The sequence below is a fragment of the Tupaia chinensis genome, unplaced genomic scaffold, assembly GCF_000334495.1.
Source record: "Tupaia chinensis unplaced genomic scaffold, TupChi_1.0 Scaffold000088_1, whole genome shotgun sequence".
NCBI lineage: Eukaryota > Metazoa > Chordata > Mammalia > Scandentia > Tupaiidae > Tupaia > Tupaia belangeri.
The window spans coordinates 5,581,595-5,598,881 of record NW_006159550.1 but is presented as its reverse complement, the minus strand read 5'-3'; the positions used below and the strand labels follow the sequence as shown (position 1 = coordinate 5,598,881).

Sequence of the window (17,287 nt, the reverse complement as noted above, 5' to 3'; positions counted from 1 at the left end):
TAGACTAATTGAGTTCATTGGTAGAACAATTGAATGGGGGGGGGCGGAAGGCATTGAGGGCAATCATGAATGTTAGGGACAATGGAGGAGGATGACGGGACATGGCAGAGGGTGGGGATGGGGAATCTAGGATGGCAAAACAAAAGGCAAGGTATGCAGGACACAAAAATTGGGAAATCATTTGCTGAGAACATATATGTTGATGTGCTTGATTGAGCCAATGCACAGTGTATTTTGGATGGAAAATTCATATGTGTGTTGTGATGAGAAAAAAAAAAATTTATAATAAAAAAAAACAAAAAACAAAAAACAAACAAAAAAAACATACCAGGCGTGTGCATGGGCCTTGCTGGAAATCCTGACAGAGAGAAGTGGAAGAGGAGGCACTGAAGGAGGAGCATGGCCCATTGGGGGCGTTTTCTCCTTCCTCTCTCTGTCCCTCTGGCCTCCTCTGGTGAGCACACATTCCCTCTGGCAAAATTAAAAACAAACAAAAATCTGAAAGAGGATTGGTGGGGACAGGGAGGCAGGTCAGTCCAGTTTAAGTGTGAATTCTGGACGTCCTTGGGAAATGAAAGTTCCTTTCATGTTTTCTTTTCTCTCACAGAATGGCAAAATTATTGCCAAGATTCAGGGTGCTAATGCACCACTTGTTAATAAAAAAGTTATTAACTTAATCAACGAAGAGAGGAAAATTGCAGCAGGTGAAATGGCTCGCCCTCAGTTAATACTCTGCATTAACAGCTAATTTTCATTTTTAAAGTACATTACCTTATTTGCTGCTTTCCTAGGGCTTATTTTTCTAATTTTATAACTAAGATTAAATGTATAAGTCAATCATATAAATATACACATTATAAATACAGAGCAGTTACTCTTCATTTACCCTAAGAAGATGAGACAGTTCTAGAAAATTACATTTATTTCAGTGTTGTATATGTTAGTAAAACTTTGGGAGCCAGCCAGTGGCATGGTAGTTACAGTGGCTAGACCTCAACATGGCTAACTGCATGTTTGAGTCTCAGACCTGGAGGCTTGAGAAACATGCCCAGCATGTGTGTGCGTGAGCACTCAAAATCCCCAGAGGAGAAAGGAGGAGAAGGGATTACAGTGTGGCCATCCCCCTGGGCATGATTTTTCTTTCTCTTTCTCGCTGTCTCTCTCTGGTGAGCACACATACCCTGTAACAAAAACTAACAACAAAAATCTGGAATCAACCTAAAGGCCTAGTAGCAGTGACTAGATTACAATGTATATACTGTAAGTCACCGATTCTGTAAGTTCGTGCAGTGCTATGCATTTAGTGTGCCCCAACTCGACTGAAATAGAAAGAAGGCCCGGGAGATGGATGAATTAAAGAGTCCACTTTCATAGGAAGCTTATGGTTAAATCTTGTATGTACGTGTGAAGTATGTCATCTGTGATATGTTAGTATTACCTATGTGACAAAAATCAATATTTTACAGTCAAGAAATTAACCAGAAAGCATGTGGAGGTATAGACATAAGAGTGTAAGGAAGCAATCCACATGGCGTGGTCGGAAGTGTAGGTAATGAAAGATTACATGACAGCAGTGTCATTTAAACACACACCAATTAACAAGTAGAAACAAAAAGCTCCCTAAGTCAAGACGATTAGCCAAGAAATATTTCTAATAGAAATAATGAGAAGGATTAGGCTCAGGCTCGGATGAGGAGTCTTCAAAAAGATAGAAAATGCATATTATGAAAAAAATAATGAATTTCAAAATGTTTTTGTAGTAAAATATACTCATGCTCTGCACTTTATGGCAGAAACCGGAAGCTGGGAGGTGAAGTAGCGGGGATGGCAAGGGGGCATTCCAGAGACTGAACGGGACAGGGGGGGGTGGGATGGGAGGGGCTCACAAAGATGGCGGGACACACCCAAGGATGGAAAGCGATCTGTTAGCTGGAGGATGTGGCAGTGTCTTCGGATTGACAGGCAATGGGTGTATGCTTTGAAAAGCCATTTCATACACTGTGAAGGTCTACAGTGATTACATGTAAAATGAAATTAACTAATTAATTTTTTAAAAAAGAAAAGATTAGGTGTAGGATTTCTTCCTATCATATACGTACATTCGGATGAATTGAAGAGACAGACCTCACGGTCTAAGACGGAAATACTGGTCAGCAGTGCTCCGGCACAGCTTGGCGTAGGCCTTCCAACCGTGACATGGAGCAGGAAAGTCGAGAGTGACGTTGGTGGGTTTGATCTCCACAATGTCCACATGCACCTAAGACATGACGGGAGGGCAGCCAGGTGGGGAGATGCTGGTGACACGGGCGTGCATGTACTGACCCGGCCCGTGTGCACGGCGTTTCGTGGGCGTTCAGAAGGTGAGCGCTGTGATAGGAAAGCGACAAATGAATGGGGGACGGGTACTTATCATAGAGCCTTTTCTCATCCCAAACATCTTTAAGTTTTGTTGTTTCTCTCCCCCAAGTTTTGTTGTTTTCTTAAAGAACTACTTCTCTCTTCCTCTCTCTCTTTCTTTCTCTTCCTTCCCCTTTCTCTCCCTCTTGTTTTTAAATTTTATTTTAACATTTTTGCCATAAGGCGTGCATGCTGGTGAGAGAAAGAGAAAGGGAAAGTGAGAAATCACCCCCAGTGTGGATGATCATACTGCAGTCCCTTCTCTTCTCTTCTCTCTTGGAATTTGCGCATGCACATGCATGTGTCCGGCACAATTTTCAAGCCACAGGGTGCGGGACACGAACCACAGAGTTGGCCATGTGGGATCTAGCTTCTTCACCATGCCGCCTGCTGGCCCCTGTGTCTCTTTCTCTCCTCCCGTCCTCCCTTCCCCTCGCTCATACATCATTCTGAAAATTATGATAGACAACAATTATTGAGGACTTGATCTTGGCTACAATTTTATTTTCTTTTTACTTCATTTATTGATTGATTGATTTCTAATTTGACCAGAGAGAGAGATGGAAAGTGAGAAAGCAAGCCGGCAGGCTCGGGACTCAGTCTGTGGCTGGCCACGTGGGAGTCCAGTGCCCTTAGCCACCGCACCACCTGCCAGCCCCATGATTTTCAAGCAGATCTCTTCATTGAATCCTTTCAGCAATGGCTCTTGTGAGATATTTACAAATGACAAAGACAAGGCTGGAAAACATCATGTTACCTCCCAAAACAGGCAGCTGGTAGACAGTGAAACCCCGCACGATGATGCCCTCAATATTCTAACTGCCGGATTCTACCCCGCTCGCCCACGATGCTCTGCACTCTGGCTTTATGGTCGTCATCGTCATGGTAGAATGACATCCTGTTGTAATTAATAACAGTGACCATGTGAGAAATGTATCAATCTCTTATGGTCTTTGTTTATTATTTCACTTGTGGTCACTTTGTTATTTAGTTTCCTTACCTATTTGCTGTTATCTAGCACAGCCCTATGCAGTAGTAAGGGAGCCACATACATAATCTAATGTTTTCTAGTAGCCACATTAAAAACATTAGAAAACATGGGACCAGCAGGTAGCATGATGGTTAAGGTGCTGGATTCCAGATGGCCAACTCTGTGGTTCAAGTCCTAGACCCAGAAGCTTGAAAATCACACTGGGTTCATGTGCTTGTGTGCCCAAAATCCCACATAGAGAATGGAGGCGATAAGACTGGCATAGTCATTCTCACTTGCAGGTGATTTCTCACTTTCCCTTTCCCTATCTCTGGTGAAAGAGAGACAAATGTCCTATGCAAAATCAAATGAACACTCTCTACCGCCGTCTCCCTTCTCACAGTCTCTGGTATCTGCACTTCGCCTCTCTACTGTCATATCTCAGGGTCTTTCTTTCTTTTATCTTTTTTTTTTTGGAGAGGTTTTTGCTATAGGGCGCGTGTACTCGCCAGAAAGACAGAGAGAGACAGAGAGACAGAAAGCGAGAAATCACCCCCCAGGGGGGATGGTCACGCCGCAATCCCTTCTCCTCCATTCTCCTCTCGGGATCTTGGGCACACATGCACACTCACCTGGCGTGAGTTTAAGCCACTGGATCCAGGACACAAACCATGGTTGATTACATGGGAGTCCAGCAACATAGCCATTATGCCAACTGCTGGTCCCAAGGCTTTGCAATTTCTACTGTAGAGAGCAGACATTAGGTATATATTGAGTGGGGATATACAGTGTGTGTCTTTCAAAGTCTGGCTTACTTCACTTACCATGCTGTGTTTGCTGCTTTCTTACTTGTTCATCTCTGCTTCTTTCTTATTTTATCTCTCATGCTCTTCTAAAGTTTTAGAGTTTTTCTTAACCATTTGTCTTAAAGTTGATTATTTCTTTCAAGAGAGGAAAATAAAGAAAATAAAGAGGGGAGGACAGGCACTCCCAACAAGACCTTCACACTGTGACTCATGTCCCAGCCTCAGCCATCACGGGCACACACATGAGCAACCAGTGTGTAGAGTGAGGCCCTGGAATGCGAGTCAGGCACCTTCCCATGTGGGTCCAGTGCATTACCACTGTGCCATTATCTGGCCCCATGTTACCAACTTGTATTGCACTATGCATTATTTCTAATCATCTTCCTACTCCCACCATTTAAACATATTCCTCAGGCTATTTCCATGAAGAGCTGGGTAAAGTAGTATCGATAAATGCAGGCACCTTTCCATTTTACTGTCTATCCCTCGGATTATAAATATGTGTGTTGGGTTGTTGGAAAAGTCATGACATATTTTCTGTTTTTCTATACAAAAATGCATCATGATTTTCCAACGACCCAATAGAATCAAAACTTTGAAACATTTTTCCACTATCATGTTAAAAATAGCTATGTTTAACTTGTATTTCTATTTCATAGTATCATGAAATTTCCTTTGAAGAATCAGAGTCAGAGGATACTGGGGATGCACAATTCGAAACTGCTGGTAAGAGAATTTATTTGAAATAATGACAAGGATTTTCTGCACATGAATGTTCATTACAGCATCACTTACAGCAGCAAAAGCTGGCAATACCATCAATGCTAGTCAATAAGGGGCTACTGAGATAGACCATACTTTGCACTTTGCACGGCTCTGCTGTTAAGTCAACCACTTCTGTTCCCTAGCCTTTCCTTTGGTCTCTGGACCTGGAGCATCTTGGAGGTTACTCAGGACGGCAGGTTCCTGTCTCCTGTAATAAATCTGGGCTGCAGCTTCCTGTTTTATTCTTCAAAGACTTTATGAAAATATTTTCTTTCTTTTTTGAAAAATTATTTTTAATTTAATCTATTTATTTTTAAAAATTTGCTGCAGGACATGTGGTTTACCAGAGAGCAAGAGAGAAAGTCAGAAAGCAAGCTGCTAGGTTGAACAACCATTGGCCACGTGGGAGTCCAGTGCTTCAACAACCAAGTCACCTGCTGACCCCATAATTTATTTCTTAATAGCTGCACTCTTGGTCTACTTTGTGATTAACAATGGCATGCCTTCGCTGGATTACCAGTGTGTGTGTGTGTGAGCACACGTGAGCATGCGTGGGCACAGGCATGCTCATTCTCTGAAGAGAGCAAAGGGAAACGGCCACTCAGTGAGCTCTCTTGCACCAGCACACCAGAAGGCTGTGGGATAAATTCATAGATGGGGAATCTCTAAGGTTGTAATGTTTACCTGCATAACGTATAGTTGAAATCCCACTCAACGGTGATACCAAATAATGATAATGGATGTGATTTTAACACATGTGAGTTACATCAAACCACCAGTACCCACATACTCAACTAGTTTTGCCTCATGATTTTAAAAACTTTTAGGATTATTTCCTCGTCATTGCCAGATTCTTTATTACCTAGACTTCGTGCCAAGACAATGAAATTCTTTGTTTTTCTCTCCTAGAGGAAGCGTACATTATTACTATTATCAAACCTGATGCTGTGCTTACCAGAAGAGATCTAGAAATTAAAGCAAAGGTAAGTAATATTCTCCAACAACAGTTTAAATTAACTGCAGAACAACAGCCCCTTGACCGTCAACTTGGAGATAAGGCTTACCGATTTAAGTTAAAAAGGAAAAGAACATAATGAAATGCTGGCGCTAGGCACCCCTAAGGGCTTTGGGCGTTTGTATCTAAGCAAATGTCTCATCTACTCACACGTCCATCTTTTCATAAGCCTGCTCTGCCAGCGTTTTATATAAATTGGAAAAATGATAGTTCTTCCATTGGATTGTAACACATTTTATTCTGGTTTACTTATTAGCAAAGTAATCTGTTATAAATTCACAGTAATTTAATATAATCCTTGTATGTTGTTACAAAGGTGTGCTTCTTTTTGATACATGATAACTTGAGGAAGCATTTACGTTTTGCTTTAGAGCTAAAAATCTCTCTCTCTATATGTGTGTGTGTGTGTGTGTATATATATATATTTATTTATTTTAGACGTTACTCAAATTAGAATGTCAGTTAGGAGAGGGCTCCCTAAGCTAACTAGCGCTCAACGATTTCTGCAAAGCCAGTGGAACGGGTAGAGGATTGACGTCAACAGCAGATGCGCAATGTGCATGGGACTGGGGACTCCCAAGTCACGGGAAGCCCCTTCAGTGGTACCATTTAGCACAGTTACTGAGTTGCTTTGAACCCAGGTTCCATTTTTATTTCCTTGTTCATCTCATTGGACTTGTCATATTTGCCTTGAAACTTCTAATTTTTCACATTTTATTAAACTTAATGGCATGTATAGCGAACCTTATCATTAAATTACATTTTCATTAAAATAACTAGAACTTTGTAAATCTGAACTATCATTCCTTATAATTTGGGTATTTTTATTGCTGTAAGAGTAAGACGTGCTCAATTATGACTTACAGCTTTCACAAATTAAAGCCTAAAGAAAAGTTAAAACAACTTTTGAAAATAGATGGTGAAGAAGTGCTTGTGAATTTGTCTTTATTAGTGATTTGGAAAGCCAGGATCGCTTTCTTTGAAATTAAGTTGGTTCTCTTTACCTTTTGAGGCAATTCCTCCTAGAAATATTTTGGAGTCTCTCATTCCAGCCTTGGCAACTTGGATATCTAGGGCACATGAAAAGAGTCTTTCTTGGTTTGTATATTTTTGAGTCGTTCTAACATGGTGCTGTATGGTTTTTGCTGAGGTCTTTACACAAAATGCAATTAAAGTGGAGTGGTTCGTTCAGCCTAGGAAAGAAATATCCTTGTCTTGTTTTGCATGTGGTCCCACAACACGTCTGGATCTGACCTCACACTCTCATTGAAGATTATCAACGCAGGATTTGTCGTGGAAGCAGAGGACAGAACGGTTCTCACTGAAGAGCAAGCTAGGGACTTCTACAGTAGAATAGAGGACCAGGTAGGTCAGTTCAAAGGAAGGCAGGCCACTGTGTGATCGGATGCAGCGGACCTTCTGTGCTTCATCTCTAGTATAGGGAGTGAGTCAACCAACTAAACGTGCCCTGGGGTTGGTCTCGGTGCCCATACCGTGATGGCAAAGACAGTGGTTCTGGAGACATCTCCAGTAGAAATGGCGGCAGCTTGTCAACACCGACCTGGCTGTGTTCTGTTAAAGTGAAGACCTTGTTATGCCATGTGCTCCAAGATCTCTTCTATCCATCCTTTGGAATGACATATTTTGTCCTTTCTGTCTACTTTCATCCTGGATTTAAAGCTCCTTGCCATCAGCTTCACGGGTATACTTTAGCCTTCCCTTTTCCTACAGTCCTTTATATCAGACTACTCATTAAGATTCCCCTTGTCCTGGGGAAATGGCATAAAGGCAGGGCCAGGTGTGATTTCCACACAGGCACAAAGAAAGTTGGTTCAGGGCTTCTGTGTCACGTGGGAATTGATGTGAACATTAAATTCTGAGTCCCACCCCCAAAGTCTCCGAATCAGAAACTCTGGGACTGGATTCCAGAAATCTGTTTTAACAAAGCCTTTCGATGACTTGAAAGCTCCCTAAAGTTGGAGAAGAGTAGTCATCCTGTTTAAGATCAGTTCCCGCTGGTGGTGAGTGAGTATCCCTCCAAGTGCATTTGTTAGCAGAAGGTTTACAGGGAAAACATTCCCTAGCCCAGTGAGAATTATGGAAAAGATTTCACTGGATGTGGGTAGTGGCCGCCGTTTCAGTCCATCCATTTGGGGAGCCTGAAGTAAACAGTTTTCTCGTTTTCTTTTACAGCCTGACTTTGAAGAGTTCATCTCTTTCATGACAAGTGGCCTGAGCAGCATTCTAGTTTTATCTCAAGGAAAAGAACAGAATCTTTGGGAAGAAGATCTTCCTGAGATTGAACCTCCAGAACCATCTGAGGAAGAACCCGAGGTTGAAGCTAAGTCCATACCTGAAGTGATAAAGAGGAAGCGGGACAGGTAAGCTTGAGACCTGAGATTTTACCATGCACCACGTGTTACTAGATGGTGAGGAGTATGACCCAGCTATCTCAAAACCTAAAGGCATATGCTTTATATTGAAGCCACAGGCATGCTTTTTCTGGTCGAGCTACAATACCGCACACTCAGAAGGCTGAGGCTGCTCTGTGTGTCGAGAGCATGAGGAGAGCAGACCTTTGCCTGCTTCCTTTCTAAAACTGAGCGCACCAGTCTGACGTCGTGGCCTGGGACTCGAGGGCTGTAGGGCAGCCATGAATAATCCTTTAGACGGCCTCCTCGCCCATCTCCCTGCAGCGCCCTTTCACCTGCCCGATCTGCTAAAGACATCAAACTTGTGCTTCAGACAGTTACTGGTGATAAAGTGCTGAGAATAAAATGCATCTATATTTTTGTTATTGCTTTTTTTTAATGCAAACTTGTTGTACTTTAGACAGTTACTGGTGATAAAGTGCTGAGAATAAAATGCATCTATATTTTTGTTATTGCTTTTTTTTAATGTTTATGATACTAAACATCAGAAATTTGTAGGATAATAGTTTTCTGTGCTACCGTTTTATTCATCGGAAGACCCAGACAACCCAAGTTGAACACACTTGTCCGGGCTGTTCTGACAGAAAGCTGGGTGACCGGGAGCCTGCTCGGAGCCTCTGAGTGTTGAGGGTTCACGCGGTGTGCCTGTCTCTGCTGCACTTTCTGGCTGGGACTCTGTGGGACCTCCCTATTGTCTTTTTTATTTATTTATTTTTTTATTGGAGAGATTTTTGCTATCGGGCGCATGTGCTTGCTGGAGAGACAGAGAGGCAGAAAGTGAGAAATCACTCCCGGGGGGATGGCCACTCCACAATCCCTTCCCCTCCATTCTCCTCTCAGGATTTTGGGCATGTACACACATGCACCTGGCATGAGTTTTAAGCCGCAGAGTCCAGGACTTGAACCATGGTCACTTAAGTAGGAGTCCAGCGATGTAACCATTACGCCATCTGCTGGTCCCCCCTGTTGGCTTATTAATGAATTGAAGTGACTCTTCCTGAGTGCCTGTATCTGCTGATGCCTGTCATGTTGCACTTTTTAGGTAGTGGGAGCTCCTAATATCATTAGCTCCCAGTCCGTTTATGAGGAGAGGAAGGGAAGCAGGGGGGCACACGAGGGACGGGCCCCTCTCTGCACATGCCCACCACCTCTTCACTCTGCCCGCCATGCTGTGCGGAGCTGGTCAGATGCCCACCTTTTGTCTTTGGACTGGGTGCATGTGCGTACGTGCCCAAGATCCCAAGAGGAGAATGGAGGAGAAGGGATTGCAACGTGGCCATCCCCCTGGGGGGGTGATTTCTCGCTTTCTCTCTGTCTCTCTCTGTCTTTCTGGTGAGCGCACACGCCCTGTAGCTAAAACCTCTCCAAAAAAAAAGAAAAAAGAAAGAAAGAAAAAACTGCTGGAGACCGAATATCCTTGGAGCCAGCAGATGGAAATGGTCACAGTGACTGGATCTCACAGGGATGACTGAATGGTTCGAGTCCCAGACCCAGCAGCCTGGAAAACACACCAGACGTGTGTGATACCTGCTCGAAATCTCGAGAGAAGGTGTTGTGGCATAGACATCCCTGGCAAGTACTTCTCACTCTCTCTCTTTCTCTCTATGTCTTTCTTACAGGCACACGTGCCCTGTAGCAAAACAAAACGAAACACTTAAAGTAATAACAGTACTCGAGACCCAATTGATACCTATGCATAGGGAAGGACCCAAATTTCAATGATAAAAGTCATGATTTGAATATAAATTCAGTACAGAATTAGCGTGATAGTCATGTGAGCCTCAAATGAATGATTTTGAAAATCAGATGTAAGAAACAGCTCAAAGTATGGAAAAATGGGCACAGACATCGTGAGAGCAGAAGTAAGCAGGCTGAAGAATTCGGTACAGAGAAGAAAGAACAGGCGGACGAGCAGCCTGACTTTCGGTTGGTTTTATTATGGGTTTAAATGTTCCCTTGCACTTCAGGTGGCCCCCCTGGCAGCAACTGAGAATAAATAACTTACTTAACAACAGAGCATCTAGCTGGCAGGGGACTTGTCATCTGATTGCCAAGAGAAAACAACTGTAACCCTCACAGTCCTTGTGAAGCCTTGTCGTCAACCGGGAGTGCAAAGGAAGATGTTGAAGGGCCTGCTTAGAGACAGGTCATCTCTGTGCCTTGCCAGGGGACAACGAAGGGACCGTTCCAAAGGACTCAGCCAAACAAAAACCATGGAGGATGAGAAGGAAAATGGCTGTTGACAATGAACTTTGGAATCATGTAATGCATACCGTCATACACACACACACACACAGCACATGACCAAATTTGCATTATACAATACAACAGCTAATGAGGGAAATTCTGATCAATTCTAAATTATCTCAACAAAAGGTAGGAGTTGCTGGGTGGATGGGGGTTATATGACCAGATGGCTCTAAGGTCTCACAGAGGATAGGAGAGATGAGATAAAAAGGTAACAAAGTATTTCAAGGTTCTTGTACGAATATGTAGAAAAGAGACATAAATGCCATGTTGACGTTGGGAAAGGCTAGGGATCTTCAAAAAGTTCGTGGAAACATGTTAATATGAAAAACTATGCATGGATTTAAAAGACTTTTTTTTTCCTGCATTAAAATAAACTCATACATTGGGGCCAGTGGGTGGCATGGAGGTTAAGTTGGCTGGATTCCACACGACTGACTCCACAGAATCCTGGACCCAGCGGCCTGAAGAAGACATGATCATGTATGTGTGCGTGCCCCAAATCCTGAGCGGAGGATGGAGAAGGGATCGCAGCACAGCTACCCCCACTCGGGGGTGCTTTCTCACTTCCCTTCTCTGTCTCTGTCTTTGGCGAGCACACGCACGCGCACACACACTTATGCTGAGATGGAAGAAATAAAGTCAAGAATATGGCTATTAAACTTGAAAGCATAAATATAGAGATTAAATACAGCGATTATCGGTTAAACTACGTACTGAATTAAAACCCGTCATATTTATGATGCAGCCTCCAGTCATCAACACGTGCAGAAGCCGGGTTCATACAACGTCCTCACAGACTGCTTATTAGGGATACAGGCAAAGAATAGCCCCTTAGCAGAGAACACTGGGGACACCACCTTACTCACCAATTACAGGAAAACTGAAATTGCATACCTCCTATTGTGATGGACCAACAATACCAAAATATCATGTCCTTATGAAATAGAAATATATACACAACAAAATACCACAGATAAATTTTGTGTTCACAGAGTTAAGAAAAAATTAAAACTAAGATTTTACTACACACTTGCTAACTATGGTCTAATAAAATTGGAAATAAAAAATAACAAGACCAAAAATGTCTATTTGAAAGTATGAAATGTACTTCTAAGTAACCTTGGGTGCAAAGACAAAATGAAAAGGAAAATAGAAACTATCTGGAAAATTCTACATAAAGGCAAAACTTTTTTCCCTAAAAAAACATTTTTTGCCTTGATCTTAATTTATCTCCTCAATAAGTCTAACACAGATGATATCATCTTAGTGATTTTTGGAATAGTTCAATTTAAAGTTGAATGAAATATTTTATTCTTGGACATAATAGGAAAATGTTTACATCTACTTTAAGTTTCATTCGTTTTACTAGACTCCAAGTAAACAATTTATCAATTTTAACTTGTCGGCATGGCTAGTACATTTCAGTTTATAATCATCTCAAATTATATTTTGGACTTTAACAGTTTAGAAGAATATCTGGAGAGGCAACATGTATCTCAGTTTTGTGACATTGAAGAATCTGTAACTAATGTTGCTAAGTTCATTGACATCTTCTTCCCTGACTTTAAAAAGATGAAAACCGTGAAATTAGACAGGACACTGGCAGTTCTTCGCCCCGCTCTTGTCCAAGAAAAGAAAGGTAAGCAGTAAAGTGCACGCCATTTAATTATTTTGTATGTGGCATTTGAATAAACGCTATTTTTAAATTCAACATTTAAAAAAAGCCACCTATGGACCAGCAGATGGAATAGCGGTGATGGTGCTGGACTCCCACATGGCTGACTGGGGTTCAAGTCCCAGACCCAGTGGCTTGAAAATCATGCCAGACAGGTGTGTGTAGGTGGCCAAGATCCCTGGATGAGAGTGGAGGAGAAGAGACTGTGGTGGAGCCATTGCCCCTGAGGGATGATTTCTCACTTTCCCTCTCACTGTCTCTGTCTCTTTCTCTGGCAAGCACATGCACCCTAAGGGAAAAAACCTCTTAAAAAGAAAGAAAGAAAGAAAGAAAGAAAGAAAGAAAGAAAGAAAGAAAGAAAGAAAGAAAGAAAAGCCACCCTAAGTAAGATATTTAAGTAATATTAATTTACAAGTTTCTTGACAATAATGAATAAAACATTTTTGTCATTAAAGAGTTTTCAGAGCATTTTTTAACCTGTGACTTTGCTAAAGTAGATTTTTAACATTGCAGGAATTGTTACATAATAAAGATCAGAATCTTTCATTTTAGACAGGAAAGCTCACCTCAGCACTCCAGCCAACACTAATTAATAGTGTGACTTGATCAAGATATTTTACCAAGTCTATTTCTTCACTTGTCAAATTCAGAAGATAAAACATAAAATGCAGACATGGTGCCCACACTTCAATTGCTAGTTATTTTTAACTTCATCCTATATCCACATAGCAGAGGAAATGTAGCGTAATAACAACACAAGTCAAAACTTAACACAGTCATTAATTTTCTACTGAGTGTGTGGAGACATAATTGGTGTCTTCATATTGACTGTTTATTCTCTGACTTAACTGAACTCTTGGTTCTCGAAGCTTTGATGTCATTTCCTTGGGAAGTTCTGTGCAGATGAGGCTGCACAGAAAACTTACGTTTTGGACCATTCCGTTCTTTGTTGCCAACATGTTTAGCTGCATCCTGAGCCTCCGCTTGCTAGATGCCCCCTTGTCACAGATGGGTTGATTATATTCATGTGTGCTCTTTCCTGTTCCTTTAACTCCATGTCTAGTTTTGGTCAACCCACGCCGTCTTGATTCCTGTAGCTTTATACTAAGTCTTGCCCTCCACCTTGGTTCTTCAATACCGAGCTGGCTATTCTAGGTCTCTTGCCTTTCCGTATAGAATAATCCGTTCCTCAGTATCCAAATTCACAAAACGACTTTGGGCTTTTGGTTAGGATGGTGTCGATCCTGTGGATCAAGTTGGGAAGAACTGATACCTGACTTTTATTGAGTCTTCTTATCCGTAAGTATGATATATCTCTTTTATTTAGATCTTCTTTCATTTCTTTCAGCAGTTTTGCAGTTTTCTTCAGTTAGATCCTTTCTATATTTTGTTGGATTTCTACTCATATATTTCATTCATTGGTGTTAATGTACTGGTATTATTTTACATTTCAAATTCCATTTTTTGCATTCTCATGTGCAGGAAAGTAGCTGGCTTTTATATATTAATTGTAAGCACTAACTTTGCTGTAATAATTTCTGACTAGTTCCAGTTTTGTTGTTGTTATTTTTGTTGTTGTTGATTCTTCGAGAGTTTCTGCATAGACAATCATGCCATCTAACAAAGACCATTTGCTTTCTCATTTCCAACAGATAGGTCTTCTATTCCCCTTTCTTGTGCCATTTCTCTAGCTAGGATTTCCAGTTAGATGTTGCTGTTCTTACAGCAGACACCCAGTTTCTCTCCGTTAAGCATGATGCTCGCTGGGGGAGTTTTGAAGATGTTCTTCAGCAAATGGGAACTTTCCCCCATTCCTATTGTAGTCTGCTGAGAGTTGTTATCACAAGTGGGGATTGCGTTTACTGTGTGCTTCTCTGCTCTGTTGATAGGATCATGTGCTTTTACTTCTTCAGCCTGTCAATGTGGAGGGTATGCCGACTGATGTTCACATGTGGAACTAGTCTTGCCTATTGGAATAAATTCCAGGTCATGGTGCATTATTTTCTTAATACACTGTTGGGTTTGATTGCTAGTGTTTTGGTGAGAATATTCGCACCTGTATTCATAAGAGCTGTTTGTCTGTAGTTTCCCTCTGTTGTAAAGTTTTTATCTAACTTGGTATTGTGATAATGATGGCCTCATGAAATGAGTTGGGAAATGTTCCAGTTTCTTCTATTTTCTAGAAAATATTGTAGGAAATCAGAATAATATTTTTTCTTAAATGTTCATATAATTTACTGCTGAAGCCGTCTGATCTTGATAATTCATTTTTTGACAAGTGATTAATGTTTAATTCAATTTCTCTAAAAATATGTCTATTATCTAATTCTCATGTAGATTTTGGTATTTCGCGACTTCAAGGAATTGGTCCATTTCATTTAAATTAACAAATTTGTAAGCATAGAGTGATTCTTTTTAATTATCTTTTTAGTGCCCATGAGATCTGCAGTGATAATTCCTTTTTCATTTCTGATGTTAGTAATTTGAGTCTCTCTGCTATGAACCAGTTTTAGTTTTGTTGATTTCTTCTACTGGTTTCCTGTTTTTAATCATATTGATTTCTATTCTAATTTTTATTATTTCTTTTTTCTTCTTGCTTTAGGTTTATGTAGCTCTTTTGTAAAGTATAACCTTAGATTATTGATTTTAGATCTTGTTTTTCTAATATATCTATTCAGTACTATAAATGTTTCTCTTAGCACTACTTTTTGCCGCATACCAAATTTTGACAAGTTGTATTTATATTTTCTTTTTTTCCCTACTTCCTTTTCTTTGTTCTTCCTTTTCTTTGTGTGTGTGTGTGTGTGTGTGTGTGTTTTCCATTTAATCACTGTACATCCTTACAACATTATCAGTGGATAATTTTCCACTTTTGTGTGGAAGGGTTAAGGTTTTGCCCTTTTTTTCCCTCTTGATTCCCTCCCGCCTGCCCCCCTTTGTCCACCCTCCTCTGCACTGTCCCTGGTTTCCTGTTGCTCTCCATGCCTTTATAGCTGCCAATCTCTCAGTTTCCATCAGAGTGCAGACATTGAGTGTATATTAAGTGGGGGCATACGATGCTTCTCTTTCATAGTCTGGTTGCTTTGCTCAATATTGTGTATTTTCATATAGTCTAAAATATTTTTACACTTTTCAAAAGTTCTTCCTTAGTTCTTATGATGCACAGAAATGTGTTAACTTCCAGATATTTTGGAATTTTGCAACTGCTTTCCGATTGTTGACTTCCATTTTCATTCTTCTATGGTCCTATAATATGCTTTTTACTTCTATTATTTTTAATGTGATAATTTTTTTGGGGGGGAGAGCAATAATGTGATATATCTTGGTGAATATTCCATATGAGCTTATGAAGATTTCTATTATTTTTAAATGTGATAATTTTTTGGGGGGGAGAGCAATAATGTGATCTAACTTGGTGAATATTCCATATGAGCTTATGAAGAATATATATTTTACTGCTGTTAAATGAAGCATGTTGTAAATGTCTATTTTATTAGGTTGATACTGATTTTCTGCCTGCTGGACCTGTCACTTACTAATATAGAAATTTTTAAATCTCCAATTATAATAGTGAATTTATCTATTTCTCTTGCAGTTTATCAGTTTTTGCCTCACACAGTGACAGTGATGTTCTTTTTTTAGGTACCTATACATTATGGATGTTATTGATGTGGAGATGTGGGGGTACAGGAGGGATCAGGCCCAGTACCCACAGTGTGACATGAGTTCTTGTCCACAGCTCATGAAGAATTAGAAACATCAACACAGAGAGGGGCTAGCACAGAGAGTTTATTAAGAGAGGGAAGGAAGAACAGAACTCCGAAGCATGGAGTGGGTCCCCGAGTATGTATTGCTGAGGAAGACTGGGGTGAGGGGTTTTTACCTGGGTCAGAGGGGCTTTGTCAGGGCTTGTTTTCAGGTGGGGCTCATGTATATGTTTCCCTCAGGGCGGGGGACATATGCGGGAGGGATCTGATAGTTGGTCTCTTCATTTTAGAATGAGTACAAAAATCAGGAGATTCTTTGTCTAAAAACTTTGGGCCATAAAAACCATTATTTTCTTTTCTTTCTGGAATGTGGTGGGACATGGAAAAAAGCCTTTGTTTTAGGTTGTCTCCATTTTAGGCCTATACCCTAACTATACTCTTAGGGTCCCTGCCTCCCACCTCATTAGAATAATTGATCTCTTTGTCATTTTGTAGTGCCCCTCTTTATTTCTGGTACTTTTCTTTGTTCTGATTGCATAGCTACTCAGCCCTCTTCTGGTTCAGGTTAGTAAGGACATTGTTCCCCTTTTAATTTTAATCTATCTGTGTCTTTATATTTAAAGTGAGTTTCTTCTAGGCAACATAAATTGACTATTACAATTTTATTCCACTCTGGTGATTTCCTGTATGTGCCAATTCAAAAAAATTTACGTTTAAATTGATGATAGGCATAGTGAATTATTGCATACCACATGGATAACTGTTCTCTTCAGTACAATGTGTTTTGGTTTCTCTCTATTTTTAGTCTTCCTCTCTTTTTATGATTTCTCTGATTTTAATGGGCCATGTATATCATCTTATTTAATTTCCTCTACTCTCATATAGCAATGGACAGAATTATACCTGGCCCATCCCTCATCTTTACGGAATTTATGTTGAAGTTCTAACCCCAATGTGACTGCATTTGGAGGTAGAACCATTAAGAAGGTTCTTAAGTTACATGAAGTCGTAAGAGTGGATCTATGTAGGAAATAGACAGACCAGCATTATCTATGTAGAAAATGTTATTATAAAAAGAGACACCAGAACTCTCTCCAAAGACCAAGTGAGCACATTACAAAAAGTTAGCTGACTTAAAACCAGAAAGAGAGGCCTCAACAGAAACTTAATTTTCTGGCACTTTGGCCTTGAACTTCTAGCCTTCAGAATTGTGAAACAAACAAAAAATATTGTCACTTAAACTACTCAATCTGTGGTATTTTATGGTAGT

At 40.6% G+C, this 17,287-nt stretch overlaps 1 protein-coding gene across 1 annotated transcript in view; it reads left to right on the top strand.

Moving 5' to 3' along the window:
- The window catches only part of NME8 (NME/NM23 family member 8), a 73,900-nt gene that overhangs the window by 19,606 nt on the left and 37,007 nt on the right, over nucleotides 1-17,287 (top strand). Inside the window, exons 6-11 of the mRNA XM_006143007.2 lie at nucleotides 608-724; nucleotides 4,833-4,899; nucleotides 5,848-5,921; nucleotides 7,226-7,318; nucleotides 8,147-8,334; nucleotides 12,099-12,274. Of these exons, the coding sequence (XP_006143069.1) occupies nucleotides 608-724; nucleotides 4,833-4,899; nucleotides 5,848-5,921; nucleotides 7,226-7,318; nucleotides 8,147-8,334; nucleotides 12,099-12,274 (715 nt within the window). The remainder of the gene's footprint in view (nucleotides 1-607; nucleotides 725-4,832; nucleotides 4,900-5,847; nucleotides 5,922-7,225; nucleotides 7,319-8,146; nucleotides 8,335-12,098; nucleotides 12,275-17,287) is intronic.